The following is a 24,928-nucleotide window of genomic DNA, read 5'->3' as shown; positions in this document are numbered from 1 at the left end:
AAGGCTACAGTAAAATTCTCAACAGATTTGTAGAACCCAGTATTTCCAAAGATTTGCAGCAAAGGTGACTTTTGAGGTCAGTCATAAGAACGCAGAATAAGACAAATACAATACATTTCACATTATGGAAACAATGAAACCTGTGGAATTGGCTGCAAAAAAAGGAAAAAAACAATTACCTGGAACGAGTTCCATAACGATATAAATAGGCTGTCGTTGAGTGCAAACTCCTATAAGTTTTACAATATTAGGATGATCATATTGTTTGAGTATTCTGCAAAACACACAATAGGTTTATTATATTAACAAAATTTATTGTACAAACTGATTAAGTATTACAGGAAAATATCTTAAACCCTTAACATTAATGGAAGATGTCATTATTGTTAACAAAGAAAAAAATATCATTACTGTTATCAAAATCAATGTAACAGATCAATCAACACACTGTTTGAAATGAAAGGCATACTGATTCACTAATAAATCAGAAATTATTCTTATTGTAATTTTACCATTTGCCTATGTGACATTTATCTATATAACTGAAAAATGGCCTCACAGGTTTGCAGTTTCTTAAGTACCCTTGTATTTAAACAGCATTACAGTGGTGGACGAGAAGCAGAGCTACATCAAAACAGTATGCACAGCGTGCCTCTATACTTCCCTGCTGCACTGTTCAAAAGCACACTTGTTCCAATTTTACTTTGAGAGATTAATTAATACAATAAGTTTTAGAAGACTATAAGGACAGCAATTTTGTGAATTAAATGAAAACATTTACATCTTTTGACACAATGCTTTAATAAGAACATTTCCAGCCTAAAACAGCATGCTATGATTTGTAAGTGAAATGAAGAGCAAAAAAAAAAATTCTACAGAGACCTTGCAACTTAAATGTTCCTTCTGATATTTGCTGACTCAAAGCACCTCCTCTTTTTCCCTTTTTTTCTGGGATCAAGAGTAAAATACTAATCTACCTGGTACATACACATTTAGTGAAAAATAACACATTCCATTTTATCAGACCATTTTTTTCCATTAGTGTCAAGCTGCTCAACAAATAACACATCTCTGCCGTTGCCAAGTTACAAGCTTTTTAAAATGATTCAATGGATAGGGTGGCTGATTTCCATTCTATAAATGCAGGTAGTATCTTTTACTTTTCAATATTGATCATGATATAGTTTGGGAGTGGAAGTTAAAACACATGAAGCCTCATAGCAAGGAGCAAGGTAGTTTAAAAATCATGACATATATGTCAAGACAACCCTTTCTCTGGAGTCTCAGAACCTACCTATCCACATCAGCTGACACTCAGAGTACTTTGTATACTGTGCCATGACTGTAATTTGAAAAATAAGAAAATAATCTCATGCTGATTGACACAGCATAAAATACCTGGAGCAAACTCTTCTTAAAAAGAGAAAATTACTAAATGGGGTCTATACCCCACCAAAGAAAGTAATCTGGATGCACTTATCACCTCTACTAGCCAAGCATGTAAGGCAGGAGTTAGGCCTGATATAATCACACTTAAATTAACATCTTCCAGTCTTCTTATCCCAATCCTCATGGCACATCTTAAAAGTTCTAAATGAAAGCACTTAAGACAATAAAATTTCATTTTACAGGCATGGCTTGCTTTGTCAGAGATGGTTTCAGCAAGTGCAGACGATACAGCACTCACACGTTAAAAAATGCCAATGTTTAGTTACCAAGGCAACAGTGGTGGAATGTACTGAGGGAGAGAAAGGAAGGAAAAGTTTGACTACTGCTTCTTTGAGTTTTTCTGAAGGTCAGGTTTTGTAAATGCATCTAGTGATAAAAACTGAAAAAATGCCACAAGTATTTTTTTCAAGTAATTTTACAGAACCTACCTCGCTTCTGACAGAAATTTTATTTTCAGTTCCTGAGGAAGATCTTCTTTACAAGTTTTTACAGCAACTGGAGTTTTATCCTTTAATGTTCCTTTATATACCTCACCAAAATTACCCTGAAATCAGGGGAAAAAAGATCATTGATGTAAATAAAATCTTAATGAATTTCCAGAAAAAAATAACATAGACAGCTATTGAAACTGGTACAGAACTTTGGAATGTGTTTATGAAGCCAAATGAGATTTTCTTCCAGTATCTGCCCTAACAAAAGCAGTTCACTCTGACATAGTACATCTGTTACATCAACACAGTGTATGAGTTCTGGTTTGACCTTGCTGGAAAGAGGAAAAAACCACCATTAATTAAGTAGTTAGAATTTTCTCATAAAATCTCTTAGTAACTTTCAGAATCAACTGACACTGACTGTTGTTCTTATTCTTACTCCTGCACTCTTTCATTTTCACACTATTTTGTGAATAGTTTTTAACTTGCACCCTGGAAGAGACCAAAAACTAACCTCAATAACTAGGACAAAACACATCAATATAACATAAACATTCTCATACGCAAGGAAAAAAACCCCAAAATATGAAGAATGAAAACACTGAATATGAATTTTTATCATAAATAAAACCTACTGCAAAATTTATTGTTGTGTCTGGTGATCAGAATTTCTTTAAAACCCAAGCTCAGCACTGGTCTATAAAGGCAAATCTGTAAGGCTTCCCATTTGGACAAGACTTTAGAAAGCAGTTCCTTTTATACTCAGACCTTTTAGGTAGCGAACAACATGCCCCCAAGGCAAGTTAATTTTGTTTTTAGCTTTCACAGAAGAAAGCTGAAGTAATAAATATCATCTCCGTCAGATGCATTTTTTATTTAATAAAAAAAAAAAAAGGAAAATTAATTAGGACACAAACTAAAGGAAGAAGAAAACTGTGAGGTATAAAACAAAACACTGGTATCAACGAAAAAATCCTCAAGAGAAGAAAACAAGAAGAAAACTGTAGATCTCATACTTCTAGTTAAGCTTTGTATTTCCCAAAGAATAAGCACAACTCGATTTTGAAACCATGCCTGACTAATTTCCACATGTATTACACTTCTGTGTCCTGGTATCCGGGGCTGCATCTGACTTCAAAAAAGGCTGCTGGAGATGTTTTCCTTCCTTTCTTGAGTGATGAAGATTTCGTTACATCATGAAGCTGAATTTAGTGTTGGCAAAGAAAGATGACAGAAAAGGGAAAAAAGAAACTCATAGATGGAAAACAGTAACGTGCTTCCAGTAACAAGGGAAGAAATGCAGGTCTAAACACGTTTCAGAATTTTTTTCTGTACCCTGGGATAAGGAAGATGTAGCTGGCAAGTGAGGCTTAGGACCTTCTAAAGCTCTTCCAGAGGCTACCACACTACCTCTCATATCTGAAATGGCATCAGGTTCCCAAGGTTAGCAGCTGAGCTGCTCCCAGCTCATTTTTCCTCTACCCTTCTGGTCAGAAGTATTTAACAATGAAATCTGAACCCACCCTAAGCTTTATTTAAGTATTGAAAATGCTTTACTTCTTTATTTAAAAACATTGAAGTATTATTAAATACATGATTTTTAGTATAAGAGATTCCTATTATGCAACTTTCATTTTGTGGGGTATTATAGAATTGATACTGAGTAAATAAACTGACCATTCACTCCTGAGGTGAAGGAAAATCTTCATCTTTTCTAAGTTTACATCTTTTACACATTAAAATTTCATTATTTCTTCCTTATCTTTTCCAGGCCACTCACGGTTTTGCACTCTCAGAATTCTCACTTCTGTGGTGAATGGCTATAGTTCATTTCATATTTTTTCATACAGATGCCAATTTTTGTGTCATTCTTATCTTTTTTAGTATGATTACATCTTTTTAGAGATGAATGCATAAAAGATTCATACTGTGTTCCAAGAAAGTTTTTAGACTGTTCTGTATTTTTTAAAGAACATCCTTCTATAATCACTTTAAAATTCTGAGTTGTCTTTATTGATTGTTAAAAATGCTTTGTACCAAAACCATGCAATATACATGTAAATTGAATTAACTAAAATGATTTTCAAATTGCTTTAACTGTCTTTACACATCAAAACTAATTCATATTTATTTTTTAGCAAGTCAAAGCTTTTTTTATGCCTGGAACATCTTTATTTTTCTCCCTTGATACTATCCTGCTTAAGAATGTGAAGATCCTGCAGTACCTGCATTTTATGCAGACACAGCTCAGTCTGGTCATACTTTTTGTCATCTTACACTGCCAAAGAGATTTTATCCTGTGTAACAGAAGTTTATGACAGTATTTCATTCCCTCATTTCTTGAATTTCTTATTGATTTTTTTAGTGTGTATCATAGTAAGAAGGCAATTACTGCTTCGATTTGTCTCCTCCCCACTTAATCTTATTTTTCAGTTTTTGGAAAACCTTTTCAAACACTGTGTCCAGAGCAGCACCCACATCTTTGCAGTTGCAAAGGTGCCAAAAATGTGAGGAATTTGTCTGATTTTAAAGACTTGTAGTTCCTCAGCAGAATTTGTGAAGTACAAGTTTATAAGGTACACAAGAATTAATTTAATACAAATAAGATTGTGAAATTAGCTAACGTTCATCAGTGAATGAATGAAAATAATCATGCACGAGCAATTACCACTTGTTTCAAGAAATATTGATTTAGTCATGTTATTATATCAAATTTTATACACAAATAAACATACACCTGTTTCTTTACATGTTTGATTTATATTTTGCAAAATTGTTCTGACTACAGAAAGCGAAACAGCCACATCAGGCTTTATAGAAACCTAGTTAGCTCAAAACACTTCCAAAAAAGAAAAATATGTATGCTAGTTAAATAATTTCAGCACAACCACAGTGTTTACAGTGTTTACTAGTAAGTGTGATTTACATCTGTTTAAAGCATAAGGCGGTCTTGTGTATTAACACAAAAAAAATTGATATAAAAATTGCATACAGTAATTTAAAAGAAAAGGTACACAGAAATGGCTTAATGATTACAACATACTTACTCAAATGTTATTTAGCTCACTTTATTACTTACTTTGCCCAGTAATTCCCCCAGTGTGACATCTTCATGATTGAGAACCCATTTCTTATCCTATGAAAAGGAAAGCAGAATTTTCAGTCTGCGCAAATATGCAAGATACAGTTTCTCTAAGATGCATTTCAGTAGAATGAAATGGAGCTGAAGAAGTATTACATTTAGAACACTCAATCACAAGCATACCAAGAAGTTTTAAAGCTAAGCATCTATAATTCAAGAGTTTAGAAAGCTAGCTATACAATAAAAGAGTGAATGATACCATATAGCAAATTTTTATTAGAAATTAAGCCTACAACATGATGGTATGTAGGTAGATGAGCACTATGCAAAGTTTCATAAAAGCTCTGGAAATGATTTAGCACCTTGATTTTAACAATTCGTCAAGTGAAAATGAGATAAGAAAACTTCATTTTAGTACACGAAGTAAGTTATTACTAAATCAAAAAAACTCCCACATTTTTCTCCTCAGTGCACATGATCTTTCGACTTCTCAACAAGACTCATATTTGCATCTCTTACATCTTCTCTTGTAGCTGGAAATATTACAGGCAACTGCTTGAAAATATAACACGTCAGATAAAGCACTCTGTCTAGGCAGTGACCATCCCCCTGTGCTGGACACTGGTGTTCAGTTCTGGGCCCTTCAGTTCAGGAAGAGCATTGAGGGGCTGGAGCATGTCCAGAGAAGGGCAGTGGAGCTGGGGAAGGGTCTGGAGCACAAGTCTGATGAGGAGCAGCTGAGGGAGCTGGGGGTGCTCAGCCTGGAGAAAAGGAGATAGAAGCCAAGCAGGGGTTGGTCTCTTCTGCCACATCCCAAATGAAAGGACAAAAGAAAATGGCCTTAAATAGTGCCAGGGAGGTTCAGATTAGAAATTAGAATAAAATTCTTCACTGACCGAGTGGTTAGGAATTGGAGTAAGCTGCCTAGGGAGGTGGTAGAGTGCACCCTCTCTGGAGATTGTTTGTCAAACATGAATTCAGCAAATGAAAAAATGGGTGGGGATCATGGCTATTCTGATTTCTATGCCTTTGTTCATAAGTACAATGTCACAAGTGTGAACAGGGCACATCCTAGAGACTCTCTGAATGCTTCCATTAACTCGAACTCCCAGCACACAACACCTGTCAGATCCATCCCAAGAATTCCTGTACTGCACCATCATGCCGCATGATGGAAACCAACCTTTACCATTTCTCTTCACTGGGTGGGAACTGTGAGACCCAAGAGGAAATTCTCAATATCCAATAATTTATTTTTCCCCCTATAGACAAGATTATTGCTTAAAACTACTGCCTCACTGATCCAACATCATAAGAAACACATTTCCTGCATCTCCTCTTTTGATACTTTTTGTTGAATGAGTTATCTCATTGAGAAGCTGTTATACTACAAATAGACAGGAAGTGCCATCAAACTGCACACTTTCCTTTAATAATAATACTCCAGTTTAAGAAAACTATTTGCAAAGAAAGCTTTAAAGAAAAAAAACCCAAAAAATTACTACTTGGAGGTATTAACATAATCGTTTTTAACATTGAAATAAGTGTGACAAAGTCAAAAAGTTATAGAATTAAAATTTAATGGATTTTTTTACTGCTTAACTCCAAGGATTCTGTACTTCAGTGAACAACTTTTTGAATAAATTGATAATACGACATTTCAAAAGCTTGCTTATGAAGGGAAAAAAATCTGATAATTCTTCAGAGAACTAATCATAGAAAACAGCACCATAAACTGGAATCACATGATCTGTTGAAGGATTTATTATCATTGTATCTGTACATTAATCACTGCCTGTACTTTTTATGAAATCCTTCAGTCATTTCGTATACCACTGTAACTCATTCATTACTTTATCGTGGTTCTGACAGATTTTTCACAATCAAAGAATTATTCAAAGTTTGACAGGCTTTGTTTGATGTAACTCCTATAAACTGCACAAAAGCAGTTTCTTCAGCAGACAGTAAAAAAAAATCTAACAGAAGAGAGTAATGTACATCATGCCAGTGTACAATTATGGGATTAACAAAGAAACAAACCCAACTTTCTAATACGCAATGTGTTAGATACTGATTTAAATAGTACAAATTGTCAAAACAAATTGTCACTGGTTCAGATAATTGTCTTTAATTAATAAACTGTAACACGAACAGCACAGTAAGGTGAACAGTAAGACATTCCACTGCAGGTTTGTTGTCTCACTAAATCTACTTGAATTGCCCTGAGTTTAGTATGACCGCATTCAAGAATTTGAATAGCTGTCAATAATTAAAGACACCAATAAGGCACACAAATCAATGGGTAAATACAAGCACATCATAAAAAAAGGTTATGAAATAAAGTCATGTCTCTGTCTGATCATGAAGTTCATTATCTTCTCTAAGTGCTTAATTCTGACTGTGAATAGAACGTATTTTTCCAGCTGTCAAATGCCATTACTCTACAGATTAATCATGTGTGCAAAAGATATTGAAAGTCACAAAAGAAATGTGACAGAAAAATGGGACGTAAAAAATATTCTTGAATATAGATATAGATCAACAGATGCTTTAATGCACATCCGTCCAAGTCACAGAAATTTTAATTTCAATCGAGTTGCTTCTAAACCAAATGGAGCAAATCCAGCACATTTTTGTACCTAATCAAACTAATCTGAATGACAGTGAACAGAACTCCTGAGACTATTAATGCCCATTACAATTTCACCCAGAAGGAAGCTGTTTATGATGCAGCCCTCTTCTTGTGACACCACTATAAACCTCTCTTTACCTTCTGCTTGTTCAGATTTTTCTCTTGTTAATTTTGGACCTCAGAATATAAAAGCACTTCAGACAAAATCAGTCACACAAATCAGCACTTGAGCGTACTCATTTGTAATCTTAATTATATACCTTATTTCCAAATGGAATTACTTGGGAAATCCACAAGCTTTACCAGATTCTACTTTATTTCTGTCCCAGGAGGAGAAATTACATGAATGCCACACTTCAAGCACAGGTTTGCTAATAAGACGTTTGGAACCCTATCAGTGTATCTTACCTTTGGAGGTACTGACACATCTGTTGGCCAAACACTAAGAAACAAGCTGTCAACTAGTCAGTTCACAAAGCAGAGAACTTGGTCAGCCTTGACATTGCTACCCTACCCCAACAGCCAGGTACTCAATAACACTCATCCCACTGAAGGTTTTTATATGCAGCAGCTTGCTAGTGACTACCCTTCCAGACTCTCTGCAACTACCCAGTACACTTGTTTGATTTCAACAAATATAAGCATTTTCAAAGATAAGAGTTATTTCAGAAGTTAATTGTAACTGAAAAAAACAAACCTCAAACAGAACAGTAATTAAAGAAATGAAACTTCCAGTTGTGAAAAGGAATACTTAAAAACAATCAGAAACATCTCCTTTTATTCATAAAATAAAGTATTCTGGATATGCAGTATTTTTTTCCTGGATATGCAGCATTCCTTCTTTAATGTTACTACGTTTCATGGCTCCCTACACCATGATAGGGTTCAAACCTTGGACAACCAGCAAAGAATCAATTGTTCATCAATCCTTTCTTCAGTGAAGGTACAGTAGAGTTACGCGCAAGCCACTGACAACAGTTTGAAAACAGATGGTTGCTGTAGAAAATGCAATCCCACTTTTCCTTTTCTGAGCCATGAGACTGAAATGTCATCACTATTACCCTAAACATCCTCAAAATATGTAAGAGCAGTTTTCCTCCTGCCCATCTCCCTTCATTAGGAGAAACAACATCAAAGAGATCACAAATTACTATGCCAGGAAAAAGGCTCACAAATTAGCTGCAGTAAACTACAACAGCTTTCAGTAAAATAGAATATATAAGCATGAAGTAATACTTAGTGTTCAAATTCCCTTAGCATTATTTTTCTGTAATTCTCAGTAACAATTTCAATCATTAAGAATTCTAAAATTGTACTTTTTCAAATTAAAAACCAGCATTAAAGCAATTAGATAGTAAACTTTCAAAAAGAGATGTTTCAAGAATTAGATATGAATTTATAAGCTTCAGCTTAAACATTTGGTTCTAAAAATCTCACCATTTCTAATAGGAGAGAGGAAAGGGAGAAAAAAAATGCCACCTGTGCTTGTATTCAGAGAACCACCAAACAAAAAAAAGATTCTTACTCAAACTCCAAAGCAAGATATTTCAAAGAGGAAGGGTGAGGAAATCCAGATCAGGTTCCAACACAGTATGAATAAAAAAGACCTTTATGTTATTTACTGTAATTTATTTACTTATCGCACGTTCTCTGACACATTGTTTACTTTTTCTAGTTCGGAAGGCAGTATCTACAGCAAATGCTGTCACTTTTTAAAATCTTAATTGTAGATGTAACCAAAGTGAAAAAGGCTAAAAACTGTAGAGGTTGGAAACTTTAGTTGATTTAGGGAGCTCCAGAAGGAATCAACCAAAACCAAAACTTACTGCTTTAAGAGAACTGAAAACATGTGACCTTCCAATCTCAGAATCTATCTGAGCACAGCATGTGGAATTTATGAAAAACCTAAATATCCCTCCCCTTTCCCTCATCCCAGTATATGAATCCTTAACATTCTTCTAAAAAACCTCAAAAATAGAGTGATATTGTAGACATCTCAGGAGTCAAGTGCATAAACAGAAGTGATGCCTCTTTCTTAATGTTTTAATCAGAAAAAATGCATCAAAAAATAGTTTGGAAAGTATTAATTGCTCTCCTTCTTCCAAGTTAAATAGAAAATATCAGTAGTATGAATTACTGCAGCTAAGAGCTATTTCTCCACAACAACAAAAATGGAAAGTTAATCTTTCATTTTCAGTACTAAGGATAATTGGAGTAAAATTCTTTTTATGGCTAAGAAAATCAGAATTGCAGACAATTTTCATCAGATGGGTATTCAAATCTCACTTATCAGAACTTGATGAACCAGACGAAAAAAAAAGTAACAGCTGTGTACATGTGGATAGGGCATATCAATGTGGGAATGAAAAATTGTCTTTTCACAGAAGTACTTGTTTTCATACCACCTATGCCAGTAGATCTAATGTTCATATCAATTTCATGAATCATAAACTATGTGTTTCAAGTCCTTCAGATTAAGTACAGAAATAAAGGCAGCCGGTGGAAAAGATTTTTCATAAGAACAAGTGAGTTTTACAAGAGGGGTTTTGAAAAACCTCACTGGCAACTTCTTCAAAACTGTTTCAGAATAAAGATTCATGAGCTGTAAAAACTGTTATGGAAGCTGCTTTGCATTATTAACAGCACTGTATTAAGCCACACTGATGAAACTCAATGTGAGCTGTAAAACAGAATAACAGCATAGACGGGTTTAGCTCCTTGGAAAAAGTACTATTTTACCCGACTTCTTACTGTTACACAAAAAAACTTTGGGAAGTTCAACCTTTCTGCTAAACCAGATTCTAAATGACCAAGGAACAAGAGGGTAGAAACGAGATTTGGAAAAGCTACTACGCAACGCATAAACTGCGGAAGTGACCTTGGACACTGAGCAGCTATTCTCTGACCATTATTTCTTGAAGATCAGTAGACAAAAATGACTGTGCAATTCAACATACAATACCTGTTTTCTTCAGGGTTTTTTTTAAGGATGTGCAGTACTTCCCTAAGCTTCTATTTTTGTATTCATGAAAGGGCTAAAATGACACGGAGGATATTTCAGGAAAAACGCAAGAAACAAAGAAAAATAGAGAAGTCAAATAAATAGCTAAGAAAGAAAAAGGACATAGAATGTGAAATCCTTAAGCACAGAAAAAGGAAAGTCAAGTTCGTGTCAAAACCATTATAATTCAAGCACATTAAAACACATACTATTCCCCCCTACTGAATACAGTAAATTCAGCTACCAAAACAAAGTACCCTGAATCACTCACTAACCAAATATATTCAAACAGACAAATTATCAGCCCTGGATCAGATATGCCCTACAAAACAGTGACAGTCATCTGTACACTCAAAGGCAAACAAAACCGTATGATAATGTGGCTTTTCATTTAAACATTCCACGTCATTTAAATGGAAAGAAATGAAAAAGCAAAGTCATACTATTCGTGCACAACACTCCCCCAAACACTTGAATTATTAAAAGAGGCTAAAATATTTTCATGTAAGTGCAAACACATTTTTACTTCCACCCACACATGAAAAGGTATGTCAGATGGTGGTGGGGGAACTACAGGTGGTGTAAAAATGTCCAAGAGAGTCTCCTTGAGCTATGTAAGATACTTAGCCACATACTTAGTTCCATCCTGACTTAACTTCAAGAACATCCAGTTGCTTCCAGTTAGATGACTTCTTTACCCCAGGAAGAGAAACACTTCATTCATCCTTCAAAAATAATGCCTAATTTACAGTGGTCAGCAGGCAATACCTTTCAAAGTGCTGCAGTTCCACATTAGAGCTTCCACCGAATTACCATTTTGTTCAAAGCAAAACCCCAAGATCCTTCATCCTATGCTTTTCTAGCCACACCTGCTCATTTTGCAGCGCCTTTCATAATCTTCAGATAACATGTTAAAACCACTGAAATGGAACAGAAATATCCTGTCAAAATTTCAAATAATCTGCTGTCTTAGCTAATTTATGACTGTGGAAGAGCAAGAAACAGACAAAGCCACACAGAAAGGAAACTGCAGCCTTAACTTATGAGATTTCAGGGTACCAGCGAGGTCTGCCTGCATTCCAGGCAGATGTTTGTGGCTTTGAATCAGAAGTCATACAACATTACACTGATGCCAACAGTTTAAAAGAAGTATGCTGCACTGGGTCTTTTTTACATCAGATGCATACAGTTCTTCAACAAGATACTGCTAGTTTCTCACATACCACTAACTCATTATTCAGAATAGCAAAATCACTGGAAAATCTCTTAGTGGCAGAGAAAAAAGGCAATGAAGGACACACAAAGGGAAGCAGTACACATACCAAACGGCTCTGCAAGATATTAGCAGATTCTATTATTACTTGTGTAATCTTCTGAATGCTTTCTTCAGCAATTTTTTTTCTCCTGTATTACTGACTTTAGCTTGACAAAATTTTCCTTCATGGTCTACAGCAATTGACTCTTTGTTGCTGTGCTGGTTCTGGCTGGGGTAATTTTGTTCACAGTAGCTAGTATGGGGCTATATTTTGGTTTCACATGTTAAATTAGTCTCTTGACAAAGATGATCAACACATGAAGAAATCTTTATGGCATGCAAGCGTGCACAATTCTTCTCTAAAAATTAAACAGTGGACATGAATGTATTGAAGAATTCACCACCTATTCTAGGAGCTGTACAAGGAGTTGGGAGGGGACACAGGCAGGACAACTGACCCCAAACTGACCAAAGGAATATCCCATACCATATGGCATCATGCTTATACAAAGCTGGGAAAAAAGAAGGAGGGGAATATGTTTGGAGTGAAGGCATTTTTCTTTCCAAGTCACTGTTACATGTGCTTTCCTGGAAATGGATGAACACCTGCCCAACTATGGGAAGCAGTGAATCCATTCCTTGTTTTGCTTTGTTTGTGTGCACAGCTTTTGTTTTGACCTATTCAACTGTCTGTATCTCAATCATGACTTTTGCAGTTTTTGCCCTTCTGATTCTCTCCTCAGTCCAGCCGCGGGGGAAGTGGTCCCTCTGGATGGCAGCAAAACCCTCTGTGTATCAGTCCCACCTCAAAGATTGGTCTCCTCAGTAAAACTGCTCATGTCCCATCATCCAGCTTGTTAATGAAGAAGTGGATGAAGGAAGGACTGGACACAGTACTGACCCTGGGGGTACAGCTGTAGTTACTGGCCTCCTATTAGACTTTGTACCACTGATCACCGCCCTCTGGGGGTGATCTTTATTTTAGTAATCACAGAGGATACACTATGTACCTCATTGGCAACTATTAGGAAGAAATAAAAGTGACAAAAAGGGCAGAACTGGTAATAGCATTTACTTCATTATGAACTGATGATGAAATCCATGGACTAGCCTCAACAGTAGGCTACATACAGTATTTACCTTGCAAATAAGGAATCCTGAAGCCCTACCTAATCTCACCCTGAATTCCTCCTTAATCAACATTTAAATAAACAGATCTTGAGAATTCAGACACTGTTACATAGATCAGATGCACAGACCTGATTTTAAAAAAACGTACCTGTAGCTCCTTTAGTGTGTGTCCTTTGCTCCTCCACAGCTGAAATGTCATTTCACTCCTTCTTAACATTTTGTTCCACTTAAATTGGTGGAGGCTAAAATACTTAACCAACCACAAGCTACTTCACAGTACCCCACTGTGCATAACTGTAACTCTACAAAGGAATTTAAGAGCACAGACATTCATTCCTATTCCTAATCTACACTGTGTTTTTTGACCTGTGAGAGCCCACGGTCAAGGAAGGTTATGTGCTTGTCAGCCACATGCTATGAAAATACTGAAAACTCAAAACATTATTTGCATTAAAGTCATTCTGAGTGCACTATTAAAAACAGGAAAAAGAATATAATTAGAGGACTACAAGAAGTTTACAACTCACAATCTTATATAAAATAATTATTAGGGAATGTTTGAATTCCAAATATGGGGAAGATGTCAGAATCCATAAAAAACCCCAGGATGTTAGTTCAGCAGAAAAGCTGCTGCAATCATACGCAATTCTAATACAATTTTTTTATTGTGCTATATCAACATCTGGTTATGAAGCTTCTCAGAAAGACAATGAAAAGCCAAAGTGCAAGGCCCCAGTTTTTAAAAGCGCTCCATAAGGCACAACTTACACCCAGAAAATTACAGAACACAATAAAACCTATGATTTTCACATGTATATACAAAATGTCAGCAACAAAATCTAGGAAATCTAAATAATCTTTGATGAAGGATGCTTTAATTGAAGTAGTTTCTTGTCCTAGTTATCAAAAAACCTCCACTAAAATCTTTCAGTTAATAATTTTTACCCCTTCCTAACAAAATAACTTTTTATTTTTTTATAAGAATGAATGGTTTGCTTCCATCTCTTGCTTCACAAATTTTAGTTTTTTCTACTTCCTACTGTTTCAGTTGTGTTTGAGATAACTCATTTTGTTCAATTTGCACTCCACACAGCAATATGGCATTCTATAATTTTTTTATATGAAAGCAGTACAGAAAGTAGGAATGCACATGTTGCCATTTAAAATTTCTAGGACAGAGATTTTTGTTTATGAGATCAGTCAAAAATAACATTGTGTTTGTTAAAATGAAATTCATATACTTGATAAAATACTTTTTTTTCTAGGTTTGAGCATAATGCTTACACCCTTTAGGAGTGTTATATTTCAATTTTAATCTAAACCTGATCATGGAAAGAAATACCAAAAAGACAAGACTGAACCAGAAACAGTCAACTGAGCAGATGTTTAATGCCATTGCCTCTAGAAAACAGACCTATAGAAAACTTTGATCACTGAATATTAGAACAACCCTTGTTACTCTTCGTTCAGGTAGCCTTATGTGCCTCCATTATTACAACACATTTTAATGAGATTTTTGAGAAAATAAATCCTTTCAATTTTGAAAGTAGTCACTATACCTGAAATTATACATAAATTTGGTTTCGTACTCTGTTAGCACAAAGAGCAAATTACTCTCTTTTTTCCCTTTTCTCAACAGGATGACACGCCTTGACAAGTACAGGCCACCATTAAAGATGATGCATTCCTTTTGTTACCTGACAGAAATATTGCAATAATCTCTGCTAGAAAACGTTAAAAGCAAATCCTGTGACACTTCACCAAATTCTGAAGAAATAAGAACATAACTGAAATGCACCTCTAATACTAAGATATGAAACTCTGCTCTCAAATGTCAATACCTGCAGGCTATTGATTCATTTCATGCATATTCAATAAATACATTCATTTTCTGTAAGTACGCCTTTCACTTTTTAAACACTCACTTCTCATTGTGAATTCAATTTCCTTAAAGAAAATTGAAGATATATTTCGACATTTAAAAATGCATGTATTAGACTTTAATTACACCCATGAGAATTGCAGCTTTAGGCCAAAACCCAACACACAGAGACCACAACCACCACGTGCTTCTTGGCCGGATGGGTGGGCATCACACAGGTAATTCAGGGTGCCACAGGAATCCTCTCTGGAGTGACAAATCTAGCCAAGGCAGAGCTGCAGTAACTGAATCACTCCCTGCTGCAGGCTGCTTCTGCCTTTCAGACATCTGCTCCTCAGGAGTTGTCCTCAGGTCAAACAGACACAAGATGATGTTCCCCAAAGGCAGCACTATTACTGCCACTGCTTCCCTCTGCAGCATCTTAATTCTCTCCAGCCATGAGATGAGCATCAATAATTGTGTGACAGCATTACTTTGTGATAAACTTGGAAGCCTCCTTTGTAAGTATCCTTGTTTCTATCCAGTATCTCCCAGCAGCCATAAGAGGGCTTGCCTGAAACTGAGACCGTTCAGCAGCAATTGTCCTTCAATTCCTCCACGTGTGCTTTGCTGGCCTGAGAGACACACACTGCCTGTACCCTGAGCACAGATGTTGTCTGCAACAGCGAACCTCAGCTTCCTTTGCTAAAATAAAATAAACTCCCCCAAAAAACCCACCAGCAAAAAATTATGGTCACGTCAGATTTTTACTAACAGATTTTAATGAAAAAAAATCTTTCTAACTTAAATTTATAGTTCTTCAAAATTTCTTTCCATGTCTAACTCATCAACATATGCATACCTTGCAAGACAGCATCAGATCTGCGGAGAATTCTCATGTCATCTGCAAACTTATTTATCAGCATTAGAAGCACTACTAAAAAATACCTATTTTTTGTCTTTCAACATTTTTCTTTCATCTCATAATTTATGATCCATCACTTTCCTATGTACACAAAACATATGAAAACATATCACAGGCTTCTTTGTCACATAAAAATAGATCAAGATTTTTTAAATGAAAGTTACAAGTAACAAACATGTGGCCTAACTCATCTGACAAAATGGCAGTTAATTTTTTTCCATGAGCTCAGCATTTGAACTAACTACAGAGCATCCAAATACCAGGACTACATTAGCACTAACAAAATAGTAGCAGATCTCCAAAGTGAATCAACTGGTGCTAAGAATCTGTAACATATATTTGCAGGAAAAGCATTATTTCAGGCTAGATCTTTCCTGGCTCTGAAAACTGAACTCCCTCCCATGAGCAGTTGCGCATCCTGGGCAGACTTGCTTCAAAGCTGTATTTCTGATCCAAGCAAAAACTTTAATTCAGGTACATTTAAATAAAAATGGTATTCCTTTTTCTTTTGATGATTCTTTTTTCTAGTAGTCAAACTGAAGCACATTCACAACTTAATACAGATTTTTCAAATATATTAAAAAATGTATGTCAAGAAATCTAAAAACCTCCAAAATAGGAAGTCAGAGATGTTAGAAGGTTAAAATACATCCAATATGGTTAAAACAGCATTTTTACTAATAAAGTCCTTGGGTGTGCTCTGAAGTTACTTAGGGGCTTTATGTACCAGTGACTCCATCAATAACAACCTGAAGAACATAATGTGCACTTTCTTCTAGAAGATTATAAATAAATATGAGACGTTTTTCCATTAAAGAAGTTACTTGCAGATATTGTTTTAATGCCCTCAGTTTTTCTAATTTAAATTCTATTATTACAGAATCATTAAAATTCTAAGCAGGCAGATTTGGTCAACATGAAATGGGACATGGGACAAGCCTTTTGTGACACAATTAAGCCTGTTCCTTTCAAGGGCAACATCACAGAAGGTGAACACTAATTTTACTAATATGCTAAAGGAGGATAAATGACTGGGGGAAGGAAGGAAGGAATTCGGAAGGAAGGAATTCGGAAGGAATTCGGAATTCGGAAGGAAGGAATTCGGAAGGAAGGAATTCGGAAGGAAGGAATTCGGAAGGAAGGAATTCGGAAGGAAGGAAGGAATTCGGAAGGAAGGAAGGAATTCGGAAGGAATTCGGAAGGAATTCGGAAGGAATTCGGAAGGAATTCGGAATTCGGAAGGAAGGAAGGAATTCGGAATTCGGAAGGAAGGAAGGAAGGAAAGCAAAAACAAACTAAAAAGCATAACTTTTTTTTTGCTGTGAAGTTTGTCATATTTAACTTTCAATTTCTAAATAGGTTATTACAGGGACAGCAATTTGCAGAAAAAGATTAAAGATTACATGAAATGACAAAGACTGCTCTGCAGCTATAATGTGAACAAAGCAAAAACAGTCTTTGCAGATGTCAAATGAACTTTAAGGAAATGATTAAAGACATCTTGGTAATAGCACATGATGCATAAATTACCCCCAACACTAGGTGTCAGAGTGCATATGCTACTTTTGAAAACGACTTAAAATGTCTCAGCTTTCCCATATAAAAGCCAGAGCTCCACACAAATTAAAAAAGAGAGCTCACAACACTCTTTTGCTTCATTCTGAAGTACTTCTTCAGAATACAGCAAATAGTTTTAATCAGATGGGAGAACTAAAACCACCATAAAATCATAGCTCAATAATAATTTAAATATTTTTAAGAACAGCTGCTCTAAAGAAATTCAGATCATGTAGCTAACACCCTTTTCAACATTGTCTTATTTCGCTCAAACTGCTCGTCATAAAGCATTAGGTATACTATACACTGGTTTTAGTTCACTCCAAGTATTAGTAGCTATAGAAACTGACATTCTAGTTCATAAATTCTTGAAAGCCTACATGCAATCTATGTAATACGTATATTTAAAAAAACCTATACAATTGCTCCTGTCACTCAATACTCTTCTGAGTTCTAACAGTCACCCTTTCCATTACATCACATAACACAACAGAATGGAAGCAGAAAGGTTTGTTAACCCTAAAGAAAATACTCTCGAATATTAAAACTGATGCATACCAGGACAAGATAAGTCATATGAAAAAATAGACGCAGCCTGTGTTTTTATGGATAGATGACTATTATTTGCATAATTTTTGGGAAACCTGAGCAGCTGAAGTAGCTTTGCAGTGCAGCTCAGATCAACTATCAACTAGCACAATCCTAGAGGAAATACTAATATTTCCGCTAATTTTTAGTTAATACTAAGTGTAGTTGATACGAAGACTAACTCAAGTCAGCAAGTCCAGAGAGGAGTGGACTCACTTCATTTCCCCCTGAAAAGAAGAAAAACAAAAAGCCTGACCTTATATTCCCTGACAGTAGGAAAGCTAAAAGGTCTGTCTGGGAAACTGTCCTCCACCACTTTACAAGGTGGTTATGATACATCTGAATGTAGCAGTAATGGTATGGATTCAAGTTCTAGAAACACCCACCACAGACAGATATCATCAAGGGACTTAGACTATCTAAAGGTACTGCATTTTTACCTCCAAGGCCGCAAGGTCAAGTACAGTAATGGTGAAATGAGCAGGAATGCCATTTGGGAACATGTTTCTTTTACAAGACAGGTACTAGAAAAATTATTTGGCTATACTTACACAAGAGTATGGATAAATTAAAACTTAACTCTATTAAAAAATGACACAAAATGAAACAAAAATGTCAGGAATATGAAACCTCCCATCTTCAAAGTAAACAAGAGAATGAAGAGATGATGTTTTACAGACGATGTGTTCCAGTTTAACAGACAATAACTAAGATTATGTAGTAATAAACCATACTATAGTTTTACACTTGCTAAGACAGGGCTGCTCTCACAGGAAACCGAAAAAGCATTACATATTAAAAACAAACACAGTATTAAAGAGAGAGAGAAATTTGCAAAAAGATTTTAAAATATTTCATTTTGAGCTTCACTACCCCTTACTTGTAGCTTAAACTATTTATATAAAAAAGAATTATTAACACATCAAAAATAATGTCCTATGCTTTCTCATGTGATCTACAATAAATGCAAACAATATCCTATGTTCAATGAAGCATCAGTTTGGTAATCAGCAAAATATTAACATAAAATGTGTATTTACAATGTCCCATTCTCAAAATATTAAAATTACATAAAATAGTTGTGAGAAATGAGACAACTCTTAAAAAGATTAATTTATTGAAAACAGAAAAATTGAAAAACTACAGAAAGCAGAAAAATATAAAAATTTGGGATCCTATGGCTTGGTAGATGGCATGCCCCAGGAGCGCAGGGATATGAGATCTTCTGGCTGAGACAGCACTAGACCTCGGGTAGAGGAAAAAGAACTTGCAGTGCTGGGCTACTTTTAAAAAAATTACTAAAAGCCCCTTAAAAGGGGTAAGGCTTTGAATGCCCCAGCACCGATGTCTCCCACAGCTAGTCTGGAGAGAGCAAGAGGGGAAGAGAGAAGAGAGCCCACCTCTTTGCTTCGTTCTTTTTATAGTTTTTGCTCCGCCCCCAGTCCACCCACAGCCCGCCCCTTCGGTCCAAGGTGATTGGTGCTTTCCCTTTGATGGATCATCTCTGTCCACCAATGGCTCATCGTTGTCAATGGGGGGGTGGTATCAGTTAGAGATAAGGGAATACAATGCCTTCATTAAAATTCAGGTTGCCATGGAACTTGCCTGCAGAGTAATGGCTCTGTAGCTAAAAATAGCTGCTGGCTATTAAGACTGGGTGGGGGTTTTGGCTTTGGAATCAAAATGCAAGTGAAACACCTACAAAAAGTATTAAAATACATCCAACACACCTCAAAACACTTGTAAAGGTATACAGTAAACACAGGAAAGGTAACTCTTATGGTGTATAGGTGGTTTGAAGTTTGAGAAGGGGCAAGTTTGTGATTTTTAACTGGGAAAATTTTAACTGGGAAGGGTGCAACTCTATTAATAAACTACTTTAAACAAATGGAAACGCTGATAATGGAACTGGATTTTTGTACCTGGGCTGATGGGTTAATTGTAACATTCAATTTAAAAGTAATTAACTCAAAATTAATTAATTAAAGCACTTAATATGCAAAGACCAAGCACAAATAGGGATTTCATGTATGACATAGTAAAGTGCAGATTAAATGTAATGTTGAGAAAAATAACATGTTTTACTTTCTTAGGCTTATTAGCAGGAAAGAACCAGGACCCTGGAGTAGGTAACTAATGGTAAAATATAAATTGTCATACTTCCTAAAATTTTGTTGAACACAGGCTTGAAGCCAGTCTTAAAAAAATAAATATATCAAGAACAAAAGGCTTACCCATAGTTAAGATGCAAAAGTATAAGTGGAGTTGGCTTATGAATGAAGTATCAGCTAGATAAATACTAACTGCAAAACTGCTGGAAGAAGTCAAGGAGACTCTTAAAACTCTAATATAATTTAATACTTATCCCTTTTTGTTTCCTGAAAGACTTTCTACAGTAGCTTCCTGATTAAAAAGGGAAATTCTGTTTTAAATTTTCGTTGATACTGGAATATTAGTACCTTTTTCTGTGTCTAACTTATTTTTGTGATATAAAACAGAGACAAAATGGAGTTGTTGTAAGTCTTCCAAATTTCATGAGACCTTCTCCATTATATGAAAGAAATTTTTTACTTTATAGAAGGAATGGCAGTGAGCTACTACTTTGAATTACTTAGTAGGGAAATCCAAATGTGAAACCAAACAGAAAAGTAAGAGGATACCTGGTTAAGAAGTTGAATGCCATTCTTTCAAAATAGCAAAAATTCATTGTAAAAATGAGGATGGAGAGTTGTTTTAAGTGAATGTATTGCAGAGGTGAGAAGTTTGAAAGAAATCAGGAACAGAGTCACAAAATGAACAAAAAAGGAAAATCTTCTGAGAAGTTCCATAGGATCTTATTTTAAATAATAAGAGAAACCCCCCAAAATTGTTGTCAATTAAATTAAGGTTCTGGAATGTATGCATTACCTTAACAACAGGATTAAGCAGAACAACACCTGACTTCTTTGTAATAACTTGCTTTGTTGTGTAATGATGTTCTATGAGCTGAGGAATGGTTGGAAACCCAGTTCCTTCAAAACGATACTGATTCTGTATGGAGGCAAAAGGAAAAAGTTACTTCTCTACAAGCAATAGTTTGAACAAGAAACTGCAAAAGTGCACAACCAAACTTCCTTCACTAGTAACAACAAAGAAAAAAATGTACACTTTTACAGTTATTTTATACTCCTTTTCTGACCTACTGAATAGCATTTATACTGACTTAACTGGAATGATAATTAGGAAAATGATAAATTATTACATGCCAAATTACGGCATCAGTCATTTAAGGCAATATGATAAAATAAGTACTTAAACTCTTAATTTAAATAGGCCATTTACACTCAAAACTATTACAGAGTGAAATAAAAATACCCTAAACCAGAAAAACCGACTTCTGAATTATTTCTAAAAATTACAGCGAGCAAACTAAAACATCTATATAATAAAATACAAAAAGAGATAAAATAAACAGGATATAAGCAATATTATCCTAATCTCATCTTCCTTCATTTGTTGTTTCCTAAAATTAGTAAATCCCTGGCAGAGAATATAGGATGCATGATCGTTCTTTAATGAAGAGTATTTACCAGGAGGGTCTAAACAAGCTAGAGACAAAGGCAGGTCACGCACAGGATTCAGAGAGAAGCTAGGCACGATCCTGCAGCTGATCGTGAAACACGATAAAGTCTCTTGCTTTCTTAAGACTCAGCATCTACATGTAGAGAGCTTTTCCCACAGGACAGTAGCTGCCATAAGCCAGCCTGACAATGGCAACAGTGAACAAGTACTGCAATTGAAGAAACTCCGAGCACAGATGGTGATTCAAGTTCATTTACACAACTGGTCAATGACCACCACCAGCACTGGCATGCATCCTTTCTAGCCCCCAGGGTTGAATTCCTTGCACAGTGCATTTTAAGTTCATTGTTTCTCTTAAGGGTTAAAGCATTAACTTCCGGAAACGTGTCACTGCTGTTGGTGAATACAGCTGGGTCAAGTCAGCTGTTTTTAACATTCAGAGATCCCTAAAATAAAAAATGTTTCCATAGTCTGAATGCTTTGTTGTTTATTAAATAGTGACTCAGCTTTGAGTGACCACTAACACTAGTTTCCATTCTTTTCAAATAAGCTCCTTCATACTTCCGTGCTGATGATCCAAAACACCTGATGCCCCAAGAGTCTCGTCAGCACAACCACCAGTATTGCCTATTATTTCCTCATCCCACATTCAGCCACACACCCATCTGCTGCCATTTATGTAAAACCTTTCAGGGCAGGCAGTGTCCTTTGATTCTGTGTATTTACACCCCATCCTGACCCTAAGGTCACTAACAAACAAAAATTTTTAAATGGCACAGCCTCAAATAAGCCCAAGTGAAAATGACGATAGCCCTGAATCACAACAGTGAATTTTGATGCTTAAAGCTGAATGATGAATTAATTCATCACACTCGTAGTTGTATCGAGATTAGCCTTTAAAATAATGGTAAAACCAGAGATGAAACACTTGTACAAAAAAAAGGATTGCTGTTAAAACAAATGTCCTACTCTAATCTTCAGTATTTGATTCAGAAGAAAATATGGAGACTTGTCAATGATCCATGAGTGTGATTTGACCAGTCAGAGACCGAATTCCACATTGTTCATACTAATGTAAGCAAACAAACAAATCCTTTATACTAAACTCTCCCCGAACTTGCCCACAAAAATGTTCATGAATAAATCCCTCACTGTATGACCCTAACACTCCCAACACCTACTTTCTAGAGCTTAATAGGCTTTTTCTCATCCTCAGAAAATTCACCCCATAGGAGTGCATACAGAGTACTGAACATCTTTAAGAAAAAGAAGTGTTAACTTCCATGATTGACAAGAAAATCTACCACAAATTAATTCCAAGAGCAGATGAACATAATGCTCTACTAGCAAATGTACAAGCAGATAGATATCTTGACCTGATGATGCTGGGACTGTCCAAGCCATGCAACATTAAACAGTATCAGTCTCACATTTCAAATATAATTGCTAGGAGAAAGTACAAAATCATGGAGATAAAGATAGGTTTTTTGTTTTGTTTCATTTTGCTTTGTTGGACCCCCCCCCCCCCCCCAGCAAAAAAGAAGAGTCAGCTTAAAGGTAGGCCTCAAAGTAATACTTGGAACTTCAACTTGAAAGTCCAATCTATCTTTTTGAAGATCTACTTGCCACATACAATGATTTGCACAAAATTATTTCAGTCACACCACATATATAATGTGTATTTATTTCTGCTGGGTCCAGTCAGGGAGCACCAAGCATCTTGTAAGACTCTAGGTACAGGTAATTTTACTGCTTTTATTTTCTCATTCAGCACTCTGACACATCAAAATACTTTAAGGTCATAAAATCAAAATAAAATAAAACTGACTGTGTGTGTGTTACTTCTACAAGGAAAATTCTAGGTGAGAACTAATGAACACTCTCCAGCATGACAAGTATCTATAATCATTAAATCCTAGAGAAGCATTCCAGCCTCTCTGAAGTTTGAAAAATATCACTGCCTCTCATTAAAAGGAAATAAACCAGGTACACAATATTGAGTTACCCCAGGCATGTTGCATCATCTGGGGATTCAGATGAAATTCCCTCAGTGTAAATATCATTATGTGATTAAATTTGAGAATTTTTCTGTATGTGGGAAACTTTATTACAAGAGACTGAAAAGACACCACTACTGAATCAAAACTGAGAATGATTTGCTGCAATTTCATACTTCAAGAAAAAATTCTAGTAATGTTATGGCAACTGGCACATTTCGTATAAGTTTAAAATTCTGCAAGGTAAAAAGAAAAATACATACATTAAAAAAACCAAGCAATGCATTAACAAGAATAAAAAGAAATAGACTGCATAAAGGCAGATAGTAACTAATATATTGTTAATTAAGTTATCAATTTTTCCTTAGTCAGAGCAACAAGGGGGTCAGTTCTGGTCCTTAGAAGCATGCACACTGCACAACATCCAGAAGCGTTTGTGTTATACTGAACAAAACAATAACCACAGGACTAAAAAGAACATAAGCATCTCAAGTCCAACTGGGCTCCAATTCTCATCTGTACAAAAACCAATAGAGATTATTTTCTTCTCCATGGCTGTTTCCATTTTTCAGGAAGATTCAGTGTGATCTTTACAGTCTGAACTAAAAGTAACCTAATTTGCACCAACAATGAAAATGGGTTTAAAATAACCAAATGTACATGCATAAATATGGAGTAAAAAGTTCTAGATTTCAAAACATTTATAGAAATATCTTGGCTTTTCAATATAAGATAAAAGATATTGAATAACCTGATATTTCACATTTTTCCTTTGTTTCCCAAAATGACCTTTTCCCCTGATTCCAGCACTGATGGAAGTATTTCCAACAGCTTTCACACTTTCACAGAAAGGCTAAATCCATTTGCTATAGTAAACTATGTAGATCCTAAATTGAATATTCAGTACTATATCAGAGACGTACATCAGCATATTGTATGATAAAGTGTCTCCGTTGTCCATCTGAAAACACAGAAAGGACATATTCACCAGGTTTCCCGTGGCTCTCTCGCACCAAGAAGTCTCCTTGCTGTTTTAACAGCTCCTGGGCTTCTATTCTTGGAATTGCACCATGATACCAATCTTGCTCAGACAACGGTTTCTCAGTGGTTGAGATTACATCAAAGAACTTGGGAAAAATATTGAAGAAAAATGTTACTATATTAGTACATTTTTAAGAGTTTACTTGTACATGAAAAGCATCACAAACAACAATAATTTCTCTTTTATGTATCTAAATTATGTGTTTCAATTAACCAACAAGATCAAGGCTCTTACTTGCACAAAAGTATATTGATCACTTTCTTTTCTGTTTACCTGAAAAATCAGTATGTAAAAAGCACAAGTTTAAGGCACCATCCATAAAAACATGTAATATCTTTTATCTGGCCTGCTGGTTTTTGTAACCCATACTAACCAACTCTTTCTCACACATTCTGACACGCTATTAACAACTGAGT

General features: G+C 35.5%; 1 protein-coding gene across 2 annotated transcripts in view; it reads right to left on the bottom strand.

Moving 5' to 3' along the window:
• FER (FER tyrosine kinase) overlaps positions 1-24,928 on the bottom strand; it is a 159,827-nt gene that overhangs the window by 51,291 nt on the left and 83,608 nt on the right. For both annotated transcript variants that reach the window (XM_082301263.1, XM_082301262.1), the window contains exons 13-17: positions 24,394-24,597; positions 20,820-20,942; positions 4,960-5,016; positions 1,878-1,993; positions 180-274 (exon numbers count right to left, since the gene is read on the bottom strand). In XM_082301263.1, coding sequence (XP_082157389.1) covers positions 180-274; positions 1,878-1,993; positions 4,960-5,016; positions 20,820-20,942; positions 24,394-24,597 — 595 coding nt within the window. The remainder of the gene's footprint in view (positions 1-179; positions 275-1,877; positions 1,994-4,959; positions 5,017-20,819; positions 20,943-24,393; positions 24,598-24,928) is intronic.

The sequence above is a fragment of the Coloeus monedula genome (assembly GCF_965178545.1).
Source record: "Coloeus monedula genome assembly, chromosome: Z".
NCBI lineage: Eukaryota > Metazoa > Chordata > Aves > Passeriformes > Corvidae > Coloeus > Coloeus monedula.
This window is presented reverse-complemented; position numbering and strand designations above follow the sequence as displayed.